Here is a 25,382-nt window from a genome sequence, read left to right as displayed (position 1 = left end):
TAAGGCAATCAATCAGCCCACCATCTTAAAATGTCTTAACTGAGTACTATTGTTGTAGGAGAGAAAGGGTCGTCTCTGTGAAATACCAGAGGGCACACAATGCTTTTTTACCAGCTCCTTGGAATTGCCCTCTTAATTTTTTACTCTGAAGCTTTAGAGTGTCAGAAAGAGTTGACATGAAGGGGTTATGCTCTTTCTTTACCCCCTTGACATCTTTACATTAGGAGAGCCCAAACACTAGGAGGGCTGGAATATCCTTCTGCCCATACATTCACACTCACAATTTGGCCTCTCCTGACATACCCAGGACCATAAAGGGTTTCACTGCAGTGGGAAAATCCAACATTTTATTCCATGAAAATCCTGGCTGCACAAGTTAGAGGTGTTTACAACCTCAGCAGGCTCTGGATCTCTTATGGCCCCTACACTCCTTACCTCTTCGGTGTTCCCCTATCTGAAGTATCTGATGCTGTTTATTCAGTCCTCAGCTCTTGGACCCCCTACCCTTCTTCCCTCACTTAAACTAAATGTATGTCCCCACCCTTGGTTCAGGTATTCTCACCCATTTTCAGAATGTATGCTGACTCCTCATATCCTTTTCTTCCTTCATCCACCTTATGTTCTTTGGCCTCCCTGGGTCCTGGAATTGCTTCCAGTTATCAGACATCGAGATAAATGACTATGCGTGGAGAAGCAGAGAGGAAACCAAGACCCAGCAACTAAGCAACATGTGGAGTCAGAAAAAGCCTAAGCAGCACTACAGCATCTCTAATGAACTCAATTTATTGTTAAGAGTTGAAGGCGGCTCCATTACAGCAGCTGGAAACTAGAGGGGGGAAGTGTGGGGAGGAGCAGAGCACACAGCAGCATGGGGAGGGTGGGAGCTAGAAAGAACACAGGCAAGCTCATTTTGATTCCCACAGTCATTGGGCAGAGAAGCCAAGCCCTGATGAGCGTTTGGATCTTTCAGTCCAGCAGTAGTCTGGCAAGACTGCTGATTGGCTTGCTTGGGGTGAGGTCCTCTCCTGAGATGGTATTTTCAGCCCGTTTTCCTCACTCAGTAGGAGTTAAGCTTTAGCTCAGCTTCCTCTCCCTTCCCTTCCTCCCTCTCATTTTCCCCAAGTCCTCCGGCATGCTCTTCACCTCCCAGATCCTCTCTGTCCAAGAGTTCGGGGCTAGAAAGGCAGCCAGTGTTCCCATTTCAGCTGCAGGATGGTATAGTGGAATGTCGGGGGAGTCACACATTGCTGGGGTGTCAAATGTTGGGATGTCAGGCAGTGGCTTATTTTTAACCCATTACACACCAGGCCACAGTAGATGACCACATGCAGAGAAGCCAAGCAGGGGATGAGAAGGGATCAGGATAATTGGAATGGGTAGGTGAAAACTTCAATAGGTTAGGGAGCTTGGAAAGCTCTGGGTTTGGGGCTGGGCTCTCCTTGCCCCTTTGTGCTGCCCAGTAGGCTTGGTCTGGTCACAGCTCTGGGATGTGAATGGTATGAAGCAAGGACTGGGAGGATAAGCTCCTTTCTTCTCTCACCAGTCTGTTGGTCAAAAGAGCTTCAAGTTTTGGATTGAGACATTCAAATACAGAGAGAAGCAGTGGGACAGTGTAGCAGCGGTGTACCCCCAGACCCCTCCTGGAAACCAGACCCTGATCGGTAAGGGGATGGGAGGTGAAGGGTGCAGCTCTGGGCACCTCACTGACAGTATTCTGCCCCCAGGTCACATAAATTACTATTGGAAATCCTTCCTTGGGATGCTAAATAAATAAAGAGGTACCTGGGGATGTGGATATGATCGTCCTCTATGAGGGAGGAAGTTGTGCTCTGAGACCCATCCTAACTCCCCACCCAATACCAGCATTTGGCAGTGCTAGAAGAAGGTGTCACTCCAGGGTTCTCAGACATCAGATGGCCTCCTATTCTAATTTTGTTCCCTCCCCCTATCCTATCTGTTACCTTTGGTTTTGAGATTCCTCTCAGGTATGGATGAGGGGAAGGGACAACCCTTCCCATTTAGCCCAGCCCAAGGCCCCACAAGACACCCTGTTCCCTGCCCTCTCCTTCCCTAGCTCCCATGTCCCCCAACCCCAAAGGGCTCAGCAGTAGCCATTCTCTAAGGGAGCTGGGGGAGCAGATCCTTGGGGAAGGAGAGGGATTCTTTCAGAACTCAATCTTGCAGGCTGGGAAGGACTCATCCTGCATGACCACAGTGCTGCTGCTAGCCAGGACCAGGACATTCAGTTGTTGCTGCTGCTCATGAGTCTGCTGGTACCACTCACGAGTTACCTCCGTATCATGAGTAGGGATCAGAGTCACCTAGGAGGGAGATAAGACATGCCTGATGTGAGACTGTGAAGGGCAGGGAAGTAACAGGGATGGGAAACCTGGTGGTCCAGGAAGTAGTCTCATTACCCATAGAAAGAGCTCATTCCTGTTTTTGGCTTTTGGTGTGGAGGAGGCAAAGGTGCAACTTGCTTCCATTGGCCCAAATCTGGGTTAACCACCTCCACCATGCTGCCAAAGTTCAACCCCAACAAGATCAAAGTTGTATACCTGAGGTGCATTGGCAGGGAAGTCGATACGATGTCTGCCCTGGCCCCAAGATTGGCCCCCTGGGCCTGTCTCCAAAAAAGGTTGGTGATGACATTGCCAAAGCAACTGGTGATTGGAAGGGTCTGAGGGTTACAGTGAAACTGACCATTCAAAAGAGACAGGCCCAGATTGAGGTAGTGCCTTCTGCCTCTGCCCTGATCATCAAAGCCCTCAAAGAACCACTACAAGACAGAAAGAAGAAAAAAAACCCCAAACAAAAAAACATTAAGCACAGTGGAACTATCACTTTTGATGAGACTGTCAACATTGCCCAACAGAAGCAGCACCAATCTTTAGCTGGAGAACTCTCTGAAATTATTAAAGAGATCCTGGGGACTGCCCAGTCTGTGGCCTGCAATGTTGATGGCTGCCACCCTCATGACATCATAGCTGACATAAACAGTGTTGCAGTGGGATGCTCAGCCAGTTAAGAACTACAAAGGAGAATATTTCAATTAAAGATCACTTGACAAAAAAACAAAAAATAAATAAAGGGCTCAGTCCTTTCAAGAATAAAGACTGTGTTCCACTACTGCCTCTGAGGAAGCTTTGACCAGAGTACCTCCTTGACATCTGTTGCCACTCACCTGAAGATTCTCCCCCCATTGTGCCTTGCCCTCCAGCAGGGCATCCAGTACAGCCCGGCTGGGCTCGCCATTGACAGGGTCATTCCCACTGACCACATAGTAGGATGCGCGCACACGTCGGAAGAAGTCAAGGTCAGCGGTCTTGCCACTGCAGTGATTCGGGATATAAGCGAGATCCACATATACAGGGGGGCCAGAGCCACCCTTGGAACCCAAGGCTGCTGTAGAGACAAGCCAGGACTCATTGTAGAGGGAAAGGAGACTGCTTTTGTCAACCTTCTCCCTCCTTCCCTTCCTCCCACTCCTGGAGCCTTAGAGCAGCCACACCCAGCCCCAATCCACAATCTCTCCTACTTTTCACGTCATACTTACCTGATCCTGCCTTGAGTCCGTTGACTAGGCCTTTGGACATGGGGCTGTGTCCATCCTTTTCCTCTGCTGGGGTGCCCTGGCTTGTAGTGCTACGTGGCCGGGGTGGGACCCGGGATGCTCGATCTGCAGGCCCTTTACCAGGGGTGGGTGAGCGTTTTCCCCGAATATCCAGACGCCGGGCAGGAGATGCTGGCTTCACCCTGCCTGGGGCCCTGCGCCCTACTCTCCCTTGTGCCTTCTCCTTTTCCCGTAGCCTCTCTACCCTTCCAGACTCTGAGCTGAGGCCCTCAGGATCAGCCATGCACACGTCAGGGCGGGGAGGGCATGGGCGGGGGTCAGGCTGGGGGACAGGAGGTGGGTCATGGCCAGGCCTGGGATGGTGAGTTCCACTGCCCCCCCCAGCTTTGTCCACAGGCAGGAAGTCTCCGTCTTCATCTGAGTCGAGGGCTGCCTCAGCTGTGATGGACGGACACTCCTCGGTTTCTGGCGGGACATCAGAATCTGATTGTGAGGATCCCGAGTCGCTGGCTGATGTTGGGGGTGTCTCATCTGCCACTGGAAATGGGCCCCCTGTGGTTCCAGGGCCCCCCGCCCGGCGCCTCCCCCCTCTGCCTACCAGCTGAGCTTCCTCAGTTGAGAGGTCACTGTCATTTGTGCACTGGGGCAGAGGTGGGTTCAGGAAGGATGGTGAGAGCTCCCCACGGTGGGGCAGGGGTTCGGAGGCACATCCCTGAGGCCCAGCCTCCATCTCAGGGGAGATACTTCTAGGTCGGCCACCAGAGGTCCCTCCAGGGCACAGTGGCTGCTCAGGGGAGAGCTGTGTGTCATGCTGGGAGCTCCTCTGGGCTCCTTCAGTCCACACCCTACATTCCCAGGCAGGAAAGCCTTCAGCCTCTTTTTTCTCAGCCTTGGGTGGGGCAAGGCCTAGGGGGTTGGGGCCGGTTTCGGTTGGACCATTGGTGGCACAATCCCCAGAGGGACCCTGGAAGGAGCTTGGCTTCTTGGTAGCTGCCACTGAGCACTCCAGGTGGCTGGACAGGGAGCCATCAAACACGTCTTCAGGCAAGCTTGGAGGCAGAGCAGGGGCCAAGTCCAATGAAGCTGGAGGTGCTGGGCTCTGACGTGTGAGGTCCCAAAGGCTGTGGGCAGCTGCTTCCATTCTTGGGACCAGCTCTCCAGACCCCTGTTCTGCAGTCTCCAGACTGGGAGGGAAGCACTTAGCCACACTGGAAACCACAGGGGTGGTGGCCTCAGAGGAGGAGCCTTCAGACGGTGCTGGTGAGGCAGGTTGTGGCAGATTGGAGAGGAGAGGGGCCCCAGGAGAGCTGGGTGATGGGAGCTGAGGCAGGGAGGAGTCCAGGCTGGGGGCCTTGGTCACTTCTAGGTACTCATCATGCTGGGCTCTGTTGGGGGGCCCTGGAGCCAGAGCCAGAGCTCTGTCTCCAGAGAAGGCAAGGGAGCCACAGGGTGCTGAGCGGGGTTCAGCGGGGGAGGGCAGCTGGGGAGGAGCTGGCTGCAATGAGGAGAAACCAAAGGCTGAAGCAGGGAAGTCCAGGCTGGGTCGGACAGGACCCAGCTGTGAGTCCGAGGAAGGGCTGGTACGGGCCTCACTTTCAGGCCACAGTTTAGGGACACCCTCAGAGATGGGGTGAGGGGGACTCGGGGACTGGGCCTCTTTCTCTGGCTGCTCCAGAGCCCCCTTCTCTAGCTCCGAGTCACTAATGCTGTCATCCCAGTGACTCTGGCCTGATTCCTTGGGGGATGGGGTTTTCCTATCCTGGTTACAGCTCAGGATGTTACCATTAAGATGGGGTCTTGGGCCTTTACTCAGGAGGATAGGAGCACGGGGGGGTATTGCAGGGGGGATGAGGGTGGGCTCCACACTTGGCCCTGGATCAGGCTCCTCCTGCCTAGGTGGTACAGTGGGCCCCACCAGGGCTGCATAGCTGAAGGACGGGGTGTCAAATTGGAGGCTCTTGGGTGAGACAGGAGAGGAAAGCTCCTTTTCTGCAGATGTGTTTCGGCCAGCAGCCTCCTCCTTGGTTGAGATGTGTGTGGGCCAATCCCTAGCTGCTCCAAGAGGAGGTTCCCTAGTGGGGCATGCAGGGCCAAGCCCAGTAAGTATCATCTGCTCATAGATGTCCGTGTACTGAAAGCTTCTCTCATCAGGATAGGGTGTGGGCTCTCTCTGCTCTGGCTCCGTCTGCTCAGGCTCCTTGGTGGCATGGCTCCCACTAGCCTCTGGGATCTTTGAGCTGCAGGGGCTGCTGTCAGGAGCCCCAGCCTGACCTTCTTCTTCCCTTTTCCCTTCAGCCTTGCAGTAGTCCTTCCCAAGGGGAGAGTATGGTCCACCTTCCAACTCAGCTGCCCCCTCCTGCATGGCAGCCACCACACTGTCATACTCAGCTGTGCCCCAGGAGAAGGGTGCAGGAGTGTGTGGCTCAGGGGAAGGGGTTGGGGGAGCTGGAGCTGGAGAGAGGGGTGCAGGGGGCAGGGGTCTGTCCTTGGGCACCCACGGTGGGATGTCAGCCAGCCATGAGGGGGTGGTGGGTTCGTTCCTCATGGGTAGCACAGGCTTAGGCTCTGGGATAGGGATCTCTCGTTCTGGGGTTGGAGAAACCCTCTGCCCAACCATCTCAGGTGGGGAAGCTGGAGGAGAGATGATCTCAAAAGGGGAACGGGTAAGTTTGTCTTCTTCCTCTGGTGGCAGCCCAACTGGCGACTCAGCAAGCCACCGCTCTACCTCCAGCCCCTTCTGTGAGGAGGGCTTCTGGAAACCCTTAAAGTCTGAGGCCCAGGGGCTCTGGGGCATGTGCTCCAAGAGGGGAACTTCTTGCTCATCATCTGGCCCCTCGTCGAGGAAAGTGCTCTCCCGCTCCTCTGTGTACCGTGGCCGGGTGCCCTGGCCATCCAGCTCATGAGGAAACCAGACCTTCCGCTCACAGCTCAGTTCCCTCCAGTATGTGTCCTGTTCCAGGGCTGCATCCTCTCTGCCCCTCCAGTACCTGTCCTCCTGCTCGGTGGCTGTGTCCTCCCATGTCCGGGCAGGCTCTTTCTGTTCCCCAGCTGGTTCCCCTCTCTTTGGAGATGTTTCTTGACACTTCAGGACTACATCCTGCTCCTTACAGTATTTCTTTTCCTGCTCCCGGGCCTTGTTCTCCTGTACTGGGCTCTCTTCCAGCCCCAGAGCTTTGGTCTTTTCCAGAGGAACTTCTTTCTTCTGTTCCACAGCCTCAACTTTTTCTGAAGACCTTTCCTCTCGGATTTCCATTGGTTTCATGGTTTTCCCCTGCGCTGGGCTCTCCTGCTCCTGAGTTTTGTCCTTCTCTTCTAGAGCCTTATCGTTCAGTTTAAGAGCCTTATTGTTTTGTTCCAGGTCTTCATCCTTCTGTCCTAAAGCTAAGTATTTTTGTTCTAAGGCCTGATCCTTCTTTTCCAAGGCTTTGTCCTTCTGTTCCTGGGCCTTGTCCCTCTGATCAGGGACCTTGTCTGACTGTTCTAAGGCCCTGGCCTTCAGTTCAGAGACCTTGTCCTCTGGAACCTTGTCTTTATGTTCAAAGTCTGTGACCTTTTGTTCTAAGGTTTCATCTTTCTCTTTTGGGACCACGTACTCCTGATACAGCACCTTGTCTCTTGGTTCGAAGTCTCTGTCTTTTTGTTCTAAGTCTTCGTCTTTTGGTTCCAGGGCCTTGTCCTTCTTTTCCAGGCCTGTGTCCCTTTGTCCTAAGCTTCTGGCTTTTTGTTCTAAAGCCTTATTCTGCTGTTCCACAGACTTGTTTTTTTCTTCCGGAGCCTCACCTTTGTGATGAATGGCTATAACCTTCTGCTCCAGAGTTTTGTCCTGCTGCAGAACATCCTTGGGCTCTGGGGTTCTGTTTTTTAACTCTGGAACTTTACCTTCCCACTTCATGGCAATGTCTTCCATGGCAGGGCTTGGCAAAGACTCTAGACTCTTGGTGAGGGAGCTATCAGGTGTCAGAATGTGTTCCCCAGGGCTTGTGATCACTTCATGTGAATGCTTCCCATCTCCCAACAGTGTTGAGTGAGAGAAGGAGCTCGCAGGTAGTTTTCCATCAGGACTCTCATCTGTGATGCCTGTCTGTGCAGAGTAGCCAACATGCCCATCTGTGGGAGGAGATACTGTGTCTGCAAGGGGTTGTGCAATAGACATGGCGGCTAGGTGCTGAGAGGTGTCCTCAGCCTGCATCAGAGGCCCCTTTTCTTCCTTTCCAAGGTTTAGTTGCCCAAACTGGAGGGTGCCAAGGCTTTCTGGAGAGGGCTGTTTAGAAGAGATATCCAGAGAGGTCTCCTTGCTGGGGCTCTCTTCTGAGAGAGAAAGTGACTGGGTGTCTTCTGGAGATACCTGTGGCCAAAGGTCTTGGTGTACGTGCTGTTCTGTCAGGCCACAGGGTGACCTGGGAATGGCTTCCTGGCTGGCAATGTCTGGGGAGACCACGCTGAGGACAGAGAGGGACTCTGCATCATCGGGGGAGATGCTTTGGTCAGGAAAGAGGAGAACTTCATCTTTCTGAAGTTCTCCAGGTTCTTGGAGTGATGTCCTCAAATCTCTTGGAAGGGCTTCTGTCGCTAGAGTTGGGCCTGTGGGCTCTCGTGCCTCCACAGTCTCAAAGACTATTGCTTTATCCTGTTCTGGCAATAGTTGGATGGTGTAGCCTGTATGTCCCCCAATACTGATGGCTGCTTCCTGAGCCTGGGGGCTCTTGGGAGGAGACACTTTTCCCCCCTCCTCTAGTGTGTCCTCTTCAGACCTTGGCTTGACTGTCTCCTCTGCAGCATCTTCCATGCCCACACCTGGTGTACGCCTGGTGTCTCCCCAGGAGCCTGCTTCCTGAAAGTCTTGGGGCTCAGACTTTTCTTCAACTGGGGACTGATGAAAGGGTGTGTGGGTGGCACTGGGTGGGCCTGATGGTGGAGGAGAGGCCATCTTCACTGTGCTGTCATCTGGGCTGAGGCAGCGCTCCTCCAATTCTCCAAGGGCTGGCTCCCCTGGATATAGGGTGTGGCCAGGAGCACCAAACATTGGGGTTGCATATTGACTGTGAAGTTTCGCAGATATCTCTCCCTTTGTGGTCTCCTCTTCCTTTCTCACAGCTCTTTCTCCAGGCAAGCCCCTCCCTATGATCTCTTCTCTCTTCTCTGACTCTCCAGTCACAGAGAAATCCTCACAAGGTGGTGATTTGAAGCCCTTGTCTTCTTCTAGTGAGGAAGTAGGTGAGATGGTACCAGCTGATGGCACATAGTCCAAGCCCTGAGTGGCTTCAGTGCGGGATGACGGGATGCTTGTGACTGTGTCAAGCAGCAGAGAACTCTTGCCTGTCTCCTCTGTCTGGGGAGCTGTGAGTGAAGCCACAGACTGGTCCTCAGCTACAGATGTGGCGAAGGAAGAGAGTTTGTCGCACTCAGTGATTGAGGTAGCTGAGGACACGTGCTCCTCTTCAGCCAAAGGGGCAGCCACCATGTTGGGAGGGTAGGTGAGTTCAGTCTCTGATGCTCCATAGCCTTTGCTGGAGGTGACAGGAACAACACTGTCTGCAGGCTGACTAGCCTCAAAGGGAACAGGATCTTCAGGTCCAGAAAGGTCATATGCACTTGCAGGAAATCTAGATGGAGGTGGGCGCTCCTCCGGCTCATCATGGATCTCCTCATCTGAGATGGTCTGCTCCGTCTCTGAGTAACCAGGGATTGTCTCATCCTGGATGTAAGAGATGTGCTCGGTGGCTCCTGCAGGTGTGGCCAAGCTGCTTAGGAATGATGAGGTTTCCTTCTCAGGGGCCTTACCCTGGAGTCCCAGTTCCCGGCCCCCGAGAGTCCCCATGCTCCTTGGAGTTACCTTCAGGGCTTCCTGAATATGTTTTTGGTAAAAACCTTCAGCCTTTGTCTCTTCCTCTTCCTCTTCCTCTGAAGGGTGCAACTCCTCCACTTCTTCTAGCTCAGCCTTCTCTATCACATCCTCCTTTATCTCAGGCACACTTTCCTCTCTGGCTTCTGTTCCATCAGGGAGCCTCTCTGCTTCTTTCCGCTTCTCTTCGTCCCAGGTATTTTTCTCTCCCTCTCTTTCAGCCCCAGAGTTTGGATCTCTATCCTTGCTGCCTTGTTCCTCAGGGATGTCTGGAACAACCTCCTTCTCCTTTACTACAGGCTTTTCTTGTTCCAGCCCTGGAACAGATGGTGGTATCCCCTGGGCATCTGTGCTTGGAGGCCCCTCCTCTAGAGGTTTCTGTCCTAGTCCTGTGTCCCTTTGTTCACTCAGCAACCTCCTCTCCTCACGCTTCATCTCCTCAAAGTCCTGTGTGAGATCCTCTGGTGAAGACAGGACCAGCTCCCTGTGCCCACTGACTGTTGGAAGTGGAACAGCCCCCTTCTGGGCTGGGGGTGTCCGGGGCTCAGAAGACAGCTCCTTCTCCCCACGGGCAGCCCGGCTCTTATCCATCTTGACTCTGCCAGGGGCCTTGGCTTTGTAGAGGGTCTTCCGTACCTCAGGGGTAAAGGGCTTCAGGTCTGGCTTGGAAATCTTCTTGACCTCAGGTTTGGTATCTTTCCTCTTATCCTCCTTCTTGGCATCCTTCTTCTCCTCCTTCCTACCTTCATCTTTCTTGAGCTCCTTTCTCTCCTTCTTGATCTCCTTTTTCTCTTTGTCTTTTTTCTCTTCCAGCTTTGATATCTTTTCTTTCAGGTGCTTTTTCCCCACCTTGTCTTTGATCAGCTTCCGCTTCTCGGCCCTTAATGCCTCACTCGACTCTGTCCTCACCCTTTCAGCCTTGGACGGCTTCTCTGGGGGCTTCTCAGATGACTCCTTTACCTTCTTTTCTACCTTGGCTAACTCCTTGGCCAGTTCTGAGCGGGCCTCCTTGGCTCCCTCTTCGGCCACTTCCTCACGTTTGGCCAGTTTGCTCACGGCTGTCTTAGTTGTGGCCTTGAGGCTTTCCTTGCTGTCAGCCCGCTGTTTTATTTTGCTGGGTTTGAGGCTGGCAGGCACAGCCCCAGCAGACAGGTCCTTTTGTGTGGCCACGGGGTAGCGTAGGAAGTCCAGATGCCGAAGCTTTTCCAGGCCCTCCAAAATCTTATTCTGGGGAGCATTCCCTGGAAAAAGCACACGCACAATCTTCTCAGTGGGGTTGGCTGGCAACCAGACCACCAGAGCAGTGATGGAGGTCAGGTAGGGCACTGAGATCTCAGCCTCCTTCCCATTAGCCAGCACAATGCCTGTCTTAGCTTTGCTATTGCCTGCCCACTTCTGCATGAGGAACTGCATCTCCTTGCTGTCCTTGACAGGGTTGAGGACGTACATGTCCAGCCGGCCCACACCCATCTTGTGAAAGAGGGTCAGCGGCTCAATGGTGTTGCTGACCACACGGTACAGAGGCTCAGCCTGGATGCCCAGGCGGTTTAGGTGCTGCAGAGTGAGGCAGGCCTCCTCAATGCTGCGCTTGGCCTTCCGGGAGGCATCAGGCAGCCGCAGCTTATCAGGCACATTGAAAAATACAACTCCAAGCTCAGGGGAGATGAGGTTCTTCACCCAGTCACTGTAGCTGCTGGAGCCCTGGGACTGCTCCTCCTCCAGTTCTGCCACTTTGCGCTGCAGGAGTCCATTGATGCCCGGCAGGTTGTCTGCCCCGATGTGTGTGAGCAGCACCGAGTCAATGCGGTCCAGGTGCCGCACCAGCTTCCAGAAGCAAGACTTGCGATCAGAGCCACCATCCACTAGGATATTGAAACCATTAACAGCAAAAAGGGCAGAGTCCCCGCGGCCACCAGGAAAGATGTAGCAGCAAGGTTTGGAGAGCTTGAGGAAGCCCCCTGAGGTAGGGGGCTCTAGCAGATCAAAGGGGGATGGCACATCCACGGTCTCAGAGACATACTCGGAGAACTCAGTCACACCATCCATGGTGGGCAGCGTGGGCTCAGGGTTTAGTCGGAGATGCAGGGTCTCTTGGGAACTGAATAGTCCCAGATGGCTCCAATCACCCTCCCCTAAGCAGGACACGGTGAGGAAGGCCTGGATTCCAGGGTCTCTATTGCTGAGCAATTGGGCAATCTAGAGCAACAGGAGATAGAAGGCTGATCAGGTCATGGGGGTTGTCTTCATCCAACTCAGATTCAGCCTGCTAACCTCCACCACTCTCCAAGGTAATCTACCTTTTGCCAGGACTGCCAATGGTCAGGCAGTATGAGATTTTCCCTTCCTTGGATCCCTCCCCATTGCTCTAGTCGTATCCCATATTCTGTTTCTCCCAGACATGCAACATGGAACTTACCTCTGGGTTGTGAAGAACCTGGACAAAGTTTTGATAGGAATAGGTACCACTCTGTAGGATGAGGTCTCCCCCTGGCTCTAAAGTTTGCCCACTCAAGATCAGTAGTTTGTGAGCTGATGGGCTGCTAAGGAGATGGTGAACCTAGAATGGAAGGAGCAGGATGGTCACAGATGTAGGAAACCTAGGGAATGACAGTGAGTGGTCCCGGTTTCCCCTCAGTACTGCAAGGACATGTTCCCCACCGATAGCCCCACAACACCTCTATAGCGGGGCTAAAGACTGTAAGGCAGCTTCGATGACAGAGAAGGATGGCTCAAACCCAAGTCCAGAAATTCTTGGCCTCACAGCAGTAGTACTGGCAAGGGTGAGTTACAACATTTTCATACGAGGCTCTCGTGGCAAGGCCTGACCTTACCTCAGAGCTGATGCTGTCGGCACTGGGGTTTACCAGGATGATGGTCTCTAGGATCTCACTCTGGTGGCAGAGGGTCCTCTGGCCTGAGGGAGAGATGGAGGGGTTTATATTGAAGAGAGTGGGTACAGATAAAAATAGAGACACATTGTGCAGGGCAGGAGGGAAAACAATGCGCTATCAGAAAACGAGGCTTAAGAGAATCAGAAGCCTCGCTATCTTTAGATCCTGCCACTTTGGATACTACTGTATGGTCAAGGGACTGGCTCTTCTAGCCCTTCCCCTTCTGGGTTTCCTCTTCTCCTCTTCCACAGTCTAGCTTCTCCCTCCCTTCAACTGCCACACCCTCTGCCTGGAACTCCCGCCTCAGACTGCCCTGTGGACAAGAAGCTTTTGTCCCTCTAGAGCACTAAGCTCCTGGTGCTGCCTGGGGACAGGGGGCTCAGCTGGAGGGAGGGCTCATGGAACATGATCCACACTCAGCTCTCTTCTCTCTAGCCTATGTCTGCCTTGGGCTTTCATGCCAGCAGAGTGCCTGGAAATTAAAGATGGGCGCTTCTGTGCAGTGTTTTCAGACTTCCCATCTCCTTTCCAACCCCCATCTAAGGCCAGAATTCCCATTCCAAAAGACTAAGAGAAGCCTGCACTCTCTAAACTCTTTGGGTTTTATAATTTAGAGAGTAGAAATAGGACTGTAACTTCTTGTTCGGTTCGCTGGTTCCTCAGAGGCCAAGCCTGCAGTCACAAATGTGCCCACCACCAAAGGTTTGACAGCTCCCTCGCCCACCTCATCTTCATATCTCTAGGCTCCAGAGAGGCCTGGTTCACTAACCTACAACCCGTCCCCTGTGAACAGTTTCTCCTCTCATCCTTGCCCCTTTCCTATGTGCTTTCTGTCATGGAGAGGGGAGTTACCAGTTCAAAACAAGAAATGAAGACAATACAAGAATCAACCAATGGCCCTGGATGAGTGTTCAATCCCCCCTCATGGGAGGGAACCGATCACCAATAGATGTTGCTCCCCCCCAACCACCTCTACCCCCACCCCACCCCCACTTCCCTCTCTTTCAAACCAATACACATATCATCAAGCAAGGATTTAAAAAGTCTACATGTCTCTCCCCTGTGCTTCTAATTCCTTTAAAAAAGAATCAACCAATGACTACATAAATAGGTGGAACAACTTGAAGTCTCTCTCTCTCCCCCACTTCCTCTCTCTCTCTCTCTCTAAAAAAAAAAAAGTCAATTAAAAAAAGAAAGAAAAAGAAACAAATCAGGAAAGAAAGATTGAATGTTCCCCAGGCCATTCCCCAGGCTCCCATGAAACACCAAGCAACACAGCAAAGAAAGTGGAAGGTTAAGACAGAAGAAAGAAACAAAAGAAGGATGCTGCCATGCCCTACTCCTGCCCTTGCCAATTGCAGCACACAGCGAAGTTGCCTTACAAACACAGAGGTGAACAGACAGCCTGGAGAGTGAGCTATCTGGAAGATACTGGTGGGAGGGATCATAGTCTTCCACTAGACCCTCTTCTGTGATCCAGCTCTCTCCTTTTTCTGTGACTCTGACAAGAGAAGCCTGGGGACAGGGCCTTTGTTAAGTGGAAGAGACTTGGTACCAGGATCCCGCAGATCTGGCAGCAAGGGGCTGCAGTTGCAGCTGCCAGGGAAGTTAACTATGGAGGCCGTCAGAAGAGGAAACCCCATGTCGGGCAGGTGGTGCCTAAGAGGAATTCAAGGGTTCCCTTCTACTTACTTGGGAATTAAGGGAAGTTTTGAGGTCAATTCAGAGGAAGGCAGGGGCAGGGCTGGGGGCAAGTGAAGGATATCATGGTTCAGGAAGCAGCTAGCCCTAGGCTAGCTCTAAATAGTTCAGATTTAGAAAGGCAATACCTACCCTCCATCCCCATACACACCACAAGGTTGCACATTGGAGCTAGGAGACTCAGAAAGAGAAATATCTGTGGTACAGATGGATTTCCTTCCTACCTACCACTCCTCCTCCCAATCTATCATTCCTTGCAGTCCCCTGTTTATAACCACCAGACTTCTCTGATCCCAGTTCCTGTCTTAGTGCAACACCATCTCCCTCATCCAAGTGCTCTCCAGTACTGACTGGCAACTACATGGTTTGTCTCCTGCGCCCCTCCTTTTCAGGCCTCGGAGAAAGCACTGTTTCTCTTTTCTATGCCCCCAGCAATCCCGCCGAAGGGAATGGACTGTTTTTCGTTTTTCTTTGGACAGGACTTCTTGTGAATCAGGGTCACTTCCCTTGGCCAGTGATGGGATGGGGGTGGGCTGTGTGTGCTGAGGCTGAGTCGGCAGGAGGGCAGGTGTCTCCGCAGTGAGGCGGAGTGGGGGGGGGGGGGTGCCGCTCCGGCAGCTGCAGTTTGCCGCAGTGTGTGAGTGTGTGTGAGTGTGCGCACTGAGCTCAGGCTCCAGCTCCGCCCCCACCCCCACCCCAGCATGACAAGTCGTTTTCTTGGCTGCCTATGCATGGGGGGTAGGGGGGACGCAAAGAGGGAGAAGAAACTGGCTCCTCCATTCAAGAGCCCCCATCTTGGGAAGAGAGGCAGAGATGAGGTGGGGGTGGGGCTGAGACTGGGAACCAGTGTGGGGTTGATAAGACTGGGAATGCAGGGCAGCTGCTCGGGAGGGAGTGCTCTTAATCTCCAGAGCACTATCTCCAGAGGGAGACAGAAAGGGCTGGGGGCGCTCAGAGTCCCAATCTCAAGATGGTCTCAGGGAAGGGGGTGCGGGGAGCCCACAGCAAAGAGGTCGGTCTGTGAAGAGGTGCGTGCCACGTCTTAATGACCCATTCCTCCCTTCTTTTCCACGGTATCCCCCCACCTTCCCTTACTTGGCAAAAACTCACTGTACCGCTCACCCCCAGCATAGGAACAGCTGAGCAATCTAGCAGCTGACACCCAGAGACCCTCCCATTAGGTACAGCCCCATAACATCCGCCTTTCCCTCAGCTTCTTCTGCCCCTGCCCAAAGGCACAGCCCAAACTCTCCCAGCACCCAGGCTTCCAGGCAGAGCCAGTGACACCACCCTCTGCTGCTGCCCCTAGGCTGAGGTCTCGCAGCCCAGCCCAGCCTGAGAGGTGGACTGTCACTGTTCTGGCCTCATTGGCCTTTGCCTGGTTCTGGGTTCAGGATGGCACCAACGCCAGTAATGTTCGTCTTTCTCCGTCCCCTCACACTGCCCACCCCACTGGTCCAGTTTCAGACATACCGATTAGGTATCAACTCCCTTATCGTTATCCCCATCCCACCTCCCTATCACAGTACCCCCCACTCCCCATGCCAAGCCCTTCGGTTCGGTTTGGATCTTACCCTGGGTGTGGGATGGAGCGCCTCATGGAGGCTGAAGCTCCGGCCTGAGCCGGCAGCTTCAGGGAAGAGTCTGCAGCACTTAGGGTGGGAGTGCGGGGGGGGGCGGGGGGGGGCGCTTGATGGCGAGGGCGGCGCCAGGGCGGGGAAGAGAGGCTAGTCCATGACGAGGCACTGGAGATTTAACTGTTTCTTTGCCTTCACAATGTCAGTGCCCTGGTGCCTCTTCTCGGCTCAGGGGGTTCTGAGTTGTCTAGCAGTTCAAACAGCCTGGGAGAAGAGCTCACAGAACCCTTCTCTCCCAACCCTGCTTAGTCAAGAAATACTCTTTTAGCATCAGCCAAAAGGCCAAAGCCCTGTGCTGTGGTCCATTCTGGGGGATATAGGAGGAATGGGCTGCCCCGGCCCTCCCCCTTCTCTCAGGAACCATCTGCTGCCTCTCCCCTCAGACCCAGGGAGTGACCTTCAATCTCTGGAGGAACAGGAGACAAAGGGCCTGGGGGCCTGAAAGCAAGGAGTAGGAGTGAGGGGAGTGCTTGAGATGGAGGCTGGTTACTGGAGTTGACCGGCTTCTCCGCCACAGCTGCAGAAACCAGGAGAAGGCAGAAATAAGTCTCATTTTAGGTTGGAGGGTAGTTTGAAATTCTGGAGTGGACACATGGTCCTAGACAATCTGGGGTGGGGCACAGGAACACTGGGAGCATGCAGTTTTGTGCCAATGCAGCCCAGCACAGTAACCACCCAGGCACTTATACTAGGAATTCTTGGGTCATTGGATATGAAGAGGCAGGGTGCCTCCTGCCTTTCAGTGAAAGAGTTAACAGGGACTGAAGATGATCACCTGGTCCCAAGGCCTAAGCAAGAGTTCTTATTATAGGCCAGTTATTAAATGTAACATAAAGTAATTTTGGATTAAAAAAATCTTATAATGACTTTGTGAAGTGTGGGGTGCCGGTTCTCTCCTCGTCTTTGCAATTTTCTATGTCTCTTTAATGTCTCTGTCTTATACTATTTTCTTTTTTTAATCCTCACTGAGCACATTTTTTTCTTTGCTTTTAGAGAGAGGGAGGTAGAGAGAGAGAGAACCAGCGAGAAATATCATGTGAGAGAGAAACAGCTCAAACCCACAACTCAGTTTCTGTCCACAGGATGATGCTCCAATCAACTGAGCCACACTGGCCAGGGCTGTCTTGTACTATCTTAATCCTTCTAATATTGGCCCTGTTTCCCTTAGTCTCTACCTCTGTCTCTAAGATTCAAAGGGAGGACCTGGAGAGCTGTAGCACCGAGTTCCAACCAGATGATGCTCATGTTCCCACAAAGTCCTTCCCTGTCCTCTTCCTTTCCATCAACCTTCCCCAGGCCTGGCCAGCTCCTAAAGCCTTCCACACATTGACATCCACCCACTCACACCCCAGCACCAGCCCCACCCTTGGCCCAGGCTGCCAAGAATTGTTTTTGAAGGTCAGAGAAGCCAAAATAGTCTCTGCTCTCAGCATCACCCCCCTAAACTGCCACCAGAGTAGAGGAGAGCTGAGTCACCAGTACTGGGGGTGGGGGAGTGCAGACAGAGGGGGAGGAATCCTTGCTCAGATCCGGGGATGCAAAGCGGCAACATGGCAACAGCCCCGTTTGGATAGAGGAAGCCATCTGCAGAATTACACAACACAAACCAGGCTGAGTTCCGAGCATCACAAAAGGGAAACATCTTCCTTCTGCAACTCCATACTTTTTATTTCCTTCTATCTCCTCTCTGCTTTCTAGGTCTCTCTGAGGTGTGCTAAGAGGGAAACTGAGTAGACATTGGCTTGAGAACAAAATAACATTTCCCACCCCAATGCAGAGCCCACTCTTATTCTCAGCTGCTACGTAAGCCCAAGGGCCACACCCTGGGCATGGTTCCAACTCCAGAGGGAGTTTTCCTTCAGCTCTCACACCCTCTGAACAGCCACCCACCATAGCCAAGCCTTCTCCTGCTGTGTTCCTAGGCTCTGCTGCAACAAAATAGTGAGATGCCAAAGAAGAGAATGAAGCCCGAGATCAGATATGAAGTGAGATCCAAAGCCCTGCATTTGAGACCTAGCTCTACCATTTTGCTAATCATGCAATTAAAAAAGTCACTTAACCTCTCTGAAAGCTTACTTTCTGAACTATAAAATGAATATAGTATGAGTACTATTCTCTAATAATGCTGTGTGCAGTGAATGGCATAAAAGATGGAAAAGTCTTTCATTCCTAGAATCCTAAACCTGCGATGCACAAGTACCACCGGAAGACTGTCTCCCTTTTGTGGAAGATTTACGAGAGGTCATCTAAGTGATAACGGTAATCCTAACTCAGATTCTCAAACCAGACCAGCTCTAGAGTACCCTTAGCACCCAGGTAAACCCAGAACTGGAAGTGTCCACAGGAAAAGACTTCTCAAGTACTATTCATGCTTTCCCGTTTTAGACAGAAATGAAAACCCCAGTTGCAGAGGCCGATGAGCTGCTCTGTTATTGCTAATTCAGAATGGTTTTCCTGTTTGAACGTAACAGAACTAGCACTTCCTCAGCACCTCAGTGGTAACAGAGAGTCAAACAGGAGACTTCCAAACTGGCCCTTCAGCCTGTGTGTTTTAGAATCCTAGAATATCAATCATGATTTATAAATTATGAAGCCTTCTCCCTTTCCTATAGGTGCCCATAGTAGCAGTATCAGAATGTTATTTAAATTCAATTTTCCATGATCCTAATTGTTTCTGGGTTTGTTTTATAATGCTTGGAAACTCCAGCTTTTTGCAGGGGTTAGAAAGGAAGGACACAAGTCACCATTACAGATTGACTACTTGGTGCAAAATTCACTTAGGAAAGCCATTACCACATTTGACCACTAAGAGGAGCTGCAACTACTGACTGTCCATCGGAGGGTCCCTCCCTTTCCTAGAGTGTGAGGGTGTGGAGGTGGAGGTGGCTAGGAAGGATTGCACCCTCCCTGTCATTGTAGGGTATGTTTTTTGTCCCCTTCCTAAGCATTTTGGCTGAGGGCTTAAGGAGAGGTGAGAGGGATGGTGGCCCAGCCTGTGGGGTGGCCAGAAAAACTCATGAGGTACCAGCATATCCCCTTGAGCCCATCCTAGCAACCTGGTTCCTTTTGCCTCCCCATTAAAGGGGTGCTGAAGGGAGGGCCAGTGTCTGCAGCTGCTCGAGGCTGACTGCTGTTTGTGGGGACAGCTGAAAAAGGAGCCAGCAGGGGTGGGGCTGTGGCTGTCTTGAGACATGTGGGTTTTTCCAGGAAATACTCCACTATTCTCCAGGGATACAGACAGGCCACCAAAAGATGTCCAAACCTAAAAAAATTCAGTAGGCTAAAGTAAGCCCTGATCTTAGGCGTATGACCCTAAGCCCCTTGAGAGCACCGTGGCATAACTCTTAGACTGAAAAGATCTAGTAGGTGTATATATATATCAGTGCTTTTTTCTGAGAGGTCCCTGAGAGTACCTATGCATCTCCCTTTAAGCATCTTCCCAAGCATTCCCGAATCTTAATTTAAAAATGGCTAAGTATTTTGGTTTAAGTTCTGTACATTTATACATCATTCCAGAAAGCAGCCTAATCTTAAACCTCTGTGGCCAAAAAGACAGATTAGAGAATTTAGTATAAATTATTAATATCAGCCGATACTCCCCAAACTTCAAGTCAGCCATTACTTTTATCTGCTCTCATCCCCTTACCCAATCTTTCACCAAAGCTCTAAGGAGTAATAAGTGGTAAACTATAGATTTTCCATAATCAGTGCTAACGGAGGAAGTCATGACATGAGAGTAATTCTAAATCAAAGGCAGTTTCAAAACAGTGAGAGGCTAGCTTCACAGGAAGCCAGTCACATCAAGAAGATGCCAGCCTCACATTTCCTAGGATAATAAAGCATTAGTCATATTCACCTTCTCTTCTCTCTCCAGGAGCATCTCCAGAGGAGCCAGTGATCAGGGAAATGGCCAAAGATGTGGCAGTTACAGGAGGAGCAGGAAGAGAAGGGGATGTGACTCTCTATTATACTGAATAATTAAGAATCACCTATATAAGATATGAATTCAGTCATTTGATGCAATAATTGTTGAGTTGGATGGATTTCATATTCCATAAAGTCACGGGCACGTAGATTGGTGTATCAACATTTACCAACAATGTAACCAAAATGCCCAAAATGGGTTGTAGGGCTTTCGGCAGTCTTCCCACAGTTACTGTCGTGGAATGGTAGCTCCTAAAATATTATTTTCTCAAGTACCTGACCCATTTCCCCCACTCAGTGGAATGGGAATCTGCATCCTGAGAACTTTGATCTCCAAGTCAAACCTCAAAGTGTGACTAGCTCTTGTAGCAGGAAATCCAGGATACCTGCTTCCATCCTGGATTTGATGGTGCTCATCACCTTTTGTACCAGATTTCTGCTCTACTCTGGAGATCTGTTGGCTGAGCCAAAGAAGAAACCAGAAACCCTAAAACCCTGAGAGTAGGATGTGCAGTCAGAGGAAAAGTTCTGAGCAAGGATCTGGGAGGGCAAGTGAAGGATTCAAGGGTCTCTGTAAAGGGAAGCAAGGAGGCTGGGATTCACAGAAAGGGGAGCACAGACAAGGGTGAGTTTGTGCACAGGAGATGATTGATTGTTCATGAGAAGTACCTCATTTCCTTAGTGCATGCCAGCAGCTGTCCACAAGCCACCCTCTTTTCAGGTAAAATTACATTCTTCAGGCTGCTCCCACCATCACACCACCTCTCTTTGAAGTGTACTGGTAAGTAGGGGTATCTATGGAGCTTTACAACTTTCCCGTGAGGAGTCCCTTCCTTCTCCCCCACCCAAATCCTCCACAAGGCCGGTTCTGTCAGGGAGAGCGGACCTCTGCTCTTCTGTGACCAACCCTCACCCAAAGGACTGAGACAAATGACACTAGTCCTAACCTTTGACCTCTGAAGAGAAGTGAGCTAGGTGCCGGGTAATGAAGAGCCTCAATTGTTGGTTCAAATCAAAGGATGATAAGTCAATGTTCCAGGAGAGAATCCCTGTGAGAGAAAAAGAAACAAAGAGGGCACTAGGGAAGGTCAGAGAGGTTGGACTTCAGGGGGCACTTCCAAGCTCACAGGAGGGGTAAGGAGAGGAGAGGACAAGGACAGCTGCCATGATCAGCCTCACTGATGTCTTTAAGACAGGTGGTTAGTGCCTATGTCTCTCTCCCATCCTGTGCTTTAGGCTAAACTTGTATGTAGGAATTTTCTTGCAGAGTTGCGCAATTGTGACACCCAAGGACTTATTCTCAGGTACTGGGGGCTGCCTTCACTATCCTTACAGCTAAGTAGGAGTCTAGACTCTCCTTCTATGTCCCCCTCCTTGCCTCCACCCCTTCGAGGCTTTCTTCCTCCCGCAGGTGGTTCCGCAGCACTGCGCCACTGGCTGGCAACTGGGGAGGGAGGTGAGGAATGAGGAGCTTGTGGCCACAAAGGTCACTCTCTCAGGTTGGCCGCCCACACTGGGAGATTTGAGACTTGTCCGCAGCGTTCAGAAAGCACCCTGTGCCTGTTCAGGGATCCTAAAGAAGAAACTAAGGTAGGGACATGGACTCTCTCTTCGGGGGAAGGTGAGGAGTTTCAAGACATCTGGACCAAGACACTGCGGGAGAGAGGGTGTGACCAGAGAGGACCCCAAGGCTGCACAGAGCTACCCTGCCTCAGGGAGACTGCGGAACGCCATGGGGTGTGCGGGAAGGATGGGGAAGCGAGATGTTTGTTGGCATCTCGGGAGGATACGGACGCTTGACACGGAAGATGCAGGTGACAGGGCTGGTGATTCAGATTAACAGGGCGCGCGGATTTCAGGACGTGCTCAGTAGGGATGGAGGATGCAGGCGTACGCTCTGGGAGGTAAATGCAGATGGCGGAGAAGCTCGGGATGGAGGCTGTCCCGAGCACAGCCAGGACAGCGGCTCACCTTGTTCAAGGTGGGCCCGCACGGCCCTCAGCTGGCTCTCTGTACCGATATCGCCGATCACGATGAGCAAAGAGTGTTGCCGCAGGTCCCAGGGTGCCGCCGCCACCGCGGCTCTGACCTCGTACAGCGGCTCCGTGGGGTCTTGAGACAGCGGTGAGGCCAGGCTTGGGAGCCCCAGCTCGAGACTTGTCTCCATGGTAACGCCGCGAGGCCACCGGGGCCCAGCTTCGGTCTCCATGGAAACTCCGTTGGCATGCTAGGCCAACTGCGTCCGCTGAGGGGAGAGTGCGCGCGGTTCTTAAAGGCCGGCGGCAGGAGCCGCTCATTGGCTGCTGCCTGCCAGGAGGCGGAGCACTGTCGCCGCAGGGGCCGGACTGCATCTGGGAGCCTGGGCTCTGCGGTCCTGCTCTGCCGCGGGTTTGCGGTAGCCGCCCTCTTCCTGGCCTTCTCGTTCTCCACCCTGAGCTCTTACTCAGACTTGGGCAGGGCTGGGGATTCTGAGGGGGCCGGGTGGAGGGGCGAGTCGATTGCCTGGGCGACGGAACAACCTTCTAGTTAGGATGTTGCCCCTGTAGGTACTCCCTGGCAATTCCGCAGTTCCGCAGCCTCGCTGGAACTCAGGGAGCCATCTTGTCCCTGTCTATCTCAGTTTTGTATCGTTGTCTCTACCTGTGTCATTGTGTCTGTGTTATCATTGGCACCTTTTTTTTTTTTTTTTTGCCAGGGTCTTAGACTCCATCATCCGTTTCCCCGTCCTCATTGCCCTAGCCCCTGGGAGTGCTCTGGAAGGCTGCGCAGTATTGGAGGGACAGAATGACCTTCCGGCCCTGAGTCCCTGGTGAGTTGTTGTTCCGAAGATAGTGGTTGGCTAGTGTCCATCCATGCTGAGTGCAGGAGTGGGGTGCAGTGAGCTCAGACTGCAGCAAAGGGGATATGAGCAAAACCCAGGAAGGACCTTCCCAACTACAGGTAATGTGTGTTACACAGTGAGTTGAGTAACAGTGGAGGACTGTTATTACTTCCCCCAGGGAATTTTTATAACTGAAGGGGCAATATTTGAACCAAGGAAGAGGTTGAGCCTTCCAAAACCAAAGAACCAGGGTTTGGGGAAGAGGACTAAGGAGGCTGCCACTGTTTTATGTCTGACTGGAACATCCTTGTAAAACTGGGGTGTGCTGTATGTTTACCCTTATCCATTCCTCAGCGTGTCCCCACCACCTATTCCTCACTTCAGCTCTTTTACCCAGGACATTGATCATTCTGTACATGTAAGTATCAGACAGAGAGCCTGTCTTGCACCCTAGGACTTCAGCAGCACTTTTTTTGGATCTCATTTGCCTTACATTTGGGAGATGGTACCTGGTGGAAAGCAGCACATTACCCATCCAGCAAAGGCTGCCTGTGAGCACATTCTGATCCACTTACTCTGTGGAGGCCCTGAGGAGGATTGGACAGTGTCTGCATGATAAGTACCTCACAGTAATCCTATGCCCTATCATGTAGCAAAATAGCCAGAACATTCTGCAATCAATTTGGGCATGGTCCTACATGAGACATATAATATGATATGTCAATTACATCTCAAAAAGAAATTGGACACGGCCTTGACAATGCTTTTTGTAGCAGAGAGGGAGACATAAGAGTGCTGGCAGAACATCAGATGGTGAGATGCCTCACTCTATATGACACAGGAGACAATGTTTTGCTACATGTCCGCCCCACCATTTGAAGATTCCAATCTGACAAAGAGTAAGGAAATAGGTGTAGGCCTCCTTTTCTGCAATCAGAGAAGAGTGCCAGAATTGGTTGTAGAAAGAGGAAGGGGACAGTTTCCATAGCAGCTGTGGAGCTGGGACCTTTAACTAGCACAGGGCCTCAGTACAAGGGTCAGCAGCAGTTAACCACAAGCTCTGCTTTCATCAAGTCTGACAAAGAGGTTAGACAATAGATCTGAATGGTATAGACAAGGCCACACACTGATCAGATGGTAGGGGCAGAAATTCAGGCCTATGATCTCAAGCCCTGCTAGAATGGGGTTTTATTAATTATAGTTATAAATTTAGACTATAACAGTACTAAAACTGGATATATACTAGATTAGTATTCAGCAGGCTCTTTGTGCCAAAAGCAGACAGTGTCAGAAAGATTGGCTACAGGTAGCTCTTAATTACCCTGACTCTTTCCTGGTTAACAGTACCCCAGCCACTGGGTGATGATGCCAGTATCATCATCATATTTATTATCAGAAAATATTTTCTGCCTGGCCAGATGGCTCAGCTGGTTAGAGCATCATCCTGATACGTCTAGGTTGCAGATTTGATCCTTCATCAGGACACATGCAAGAATGAACCAATGAATGCATACATAAGTGGAACAACAAATGAGTGTTTCTCTCTTCCTTCCTCTGTCTCTAAAATAAATTTTTTTGAAAGAAAATATTTTCAAGTGTCAATGGCACAAAGTACTAAACAAAGTGCTCTATAAAGAAAACTATGAAATGTTAGCCTCTATGCTCCAAAATTTTACAACTGAAGACAGAAAATACTGATGCACATGTATATAAGGCGTACGAAGCTGAGTAAAAACATTAAAGAAGTACATTTACATATGAATGACAAAGTATATGAAAACTTATTTTCATTTAGGAATAGTGTGCTGTGGCAGGAACATACTAGTAAAAGGATGTCATTCAAGGGCCCACTCAAGGGGATTGGTGAGGACCTGTGATATCCATTATTGTGAAGCACATGCAGTGGTTGTATAGTGGTTATAGAGTCCACTGTAGTATTTCACTCAACTGTTGACCCCTGGATGGCCAGGTTTGATTTTTTGGGAATTCTATTCTATATACTCTTGTCATGCAGTGTTGGCAGATGTAGTGGTTACAAGCAATGCTTTTCATACTATTTGTGATGAAGGATCCTTGAATTCTGGAAGGAGTCTCTAAGGATCCACCAGGAAAGGAAGTTAGAGGAGGTGCACAAGGAAGGCTCTATTATAGGCTCATCCCTTGGATGTGCAATAGAGTGAGCACAAGGCAGAAGATAGTATAAATCTCAAATGGCATGAAAAGTAAGTGTAGCCTTAGCTAAGCTTAAGCTAGTTAGGTGATTCTCAGCCCTCACACCTTCATCAGTTCATAATCGTTGTCGGCAGCCGTCCGTCTCGAGAGACGATGGTGTAGCTTCTTAAGAGTCTATCTGCACCGCCGAAAATGGCTGTGCAGTCCGACTCGGGAGTGACACGGTATCTGTCTCCTCCCGTGTTGAATCGACATCTTGCGATGACGCTGGAGTATCCTCTCCAGTGAAGCTGAAGCTACAGAGCCTGGGCAGGGTGATATGGAGGGTCTGCTGTTGCCCATGCAGCAGAACCCCCCTCTCTTCGCAGCTGAAGGGTCCAAGGGAAAGACGGAGTCAATACAGCTTGGCTTCAGGTGCGCCGCAGGAGTTGCCGGTGTTGACTACAACGTCAAACCGCCTTAGGGACTCCGGCTCCGGATTTTCTGTCGGGGTTTACTCCCTTAGCCTTTCCCCTGAAGAGGTATGCCGCAAGGCAGCGCAGGTTTTTTGGAGTCAGAGTTTTCCTTCTCTGATGTGCCCTGACTGGAAGATCGAACCAGCGACACTTAGCTCACAGGCCGACGCTCAATCCACTGAGCCAAACCAGCCAGGGTTCAGTTCATAATATACAGTGATAAATTACCCAATAGGTAAATTATACACATTTTAACAAATTAGGAGTGGGAATAACAAGTGGATGTAGAGAAAAGAGAACCCTGGTACACTGTTGGTGGGAATGTAAATTGGTTCAGCTACTGTGGAAAACAGTATGGAGGTTCC

General features: G+C 51.4%; 1 protein-coding gene, 1 long non-coding RNA gene and 1 pseudogene across 3 annotated transcripts; 2 read left to right on the top strand and 1 right to left on the bottom strand.

The window, feature by feature from the left end:
- The first annotated feature begins 357 nt into the window (after positions 1-357).
- LOC150016372 (large ribosomal subunit protein uL11 pseudogene) lies at positions 358-3,087 on the top strand (annotated as a pseudogene).
- Positions 768-21,778, bottom strand: MAP1A (microtubule associated protein 1A). Of its 2 annotated transcripts, none has more exons than XM_090270503.1 (7): positions 21,541-21,778; positions 20,517-20,618; positions 12,248-12,330; positions 11,833-11,973; positions 3,557-11,612; positions 3,185-3,405; positions 768-2,321 (listed from the first exon to the last, which is right to left on the bottom strand). In XM_090270503.1, the coding sequence occupies exons 1-7, from the start codon at positions 21,776-21,778 to the stop codon at positions 2,166-2,168; spliced, it is 8,997 nt and encodes a 2,998-aa protein (XP_090126629.1). In that variant the 3' UTR covers positions 768-2,165. The 2 variants fall into 2 exon arrangements, with proteins under 2 accessions (XP_090126629.1, XP_090126630.1); XM_090270504.1 differs by having other exon boundaries at positions 3,185-3,402.
- Positions 21,106-23,940, top strand: LOC150016370 (uncharacterized). The gene is made up of 3 exons (XR_016509793.1): positions 21,106-21,159; positions 22,265-22,378; positions 23,809-23,940. It is a non-coding gene; the product is annotated as an uncharacterized LOC150016370 (long non-coding RNA).
- The last annotated feature ends 1,442 nt before the right edge of the window (positions 23,941-25,382 follow it).

This window comes from Furipterus horrens, unplaced genomic scaffold, assembly GCF_987537825.1.
Source record: "Furipterus horrens unplaced genomic scaffold, mFurHor1.1.pri manual_scaffold_3, whole genome shotgun sequence".
Lineage (NCBI taxonomy): Eukaryota > Metazoa > Chordata > Mammalia > Chiroptera > Furipteridae > Furipterus > Furipterus horrens.
The sequence above is the reverse complement of the archived record's forward strand: the minus strand, read 5'-3'. Positions and strand labels throughout refer to the sequence as shown.

Coding starts and splice junctions, on each gene's coding strand:
- MAP1A (XM_090270503.1), bottom strand. CDS start 21,778: ATGGAGACCGAAGCTGGGCCCCGGTGGCCTCGCGGCGTTACCATGGAG. Junction 3,406..3,556: donor CGGACTCAAGGCAGGATCAG/GTAAGTATGACG, acceptor TTGTCTCTACAG/CAGCCTTGGGTTCCAAGGGT. Junction 2,322..3,184: donor AATGGGGGGAGAATCTTCAG/GTGAGTGGCAAC, acceptor TCTCCCTCCTAG/GTGACTCTGATCCCTACTCA.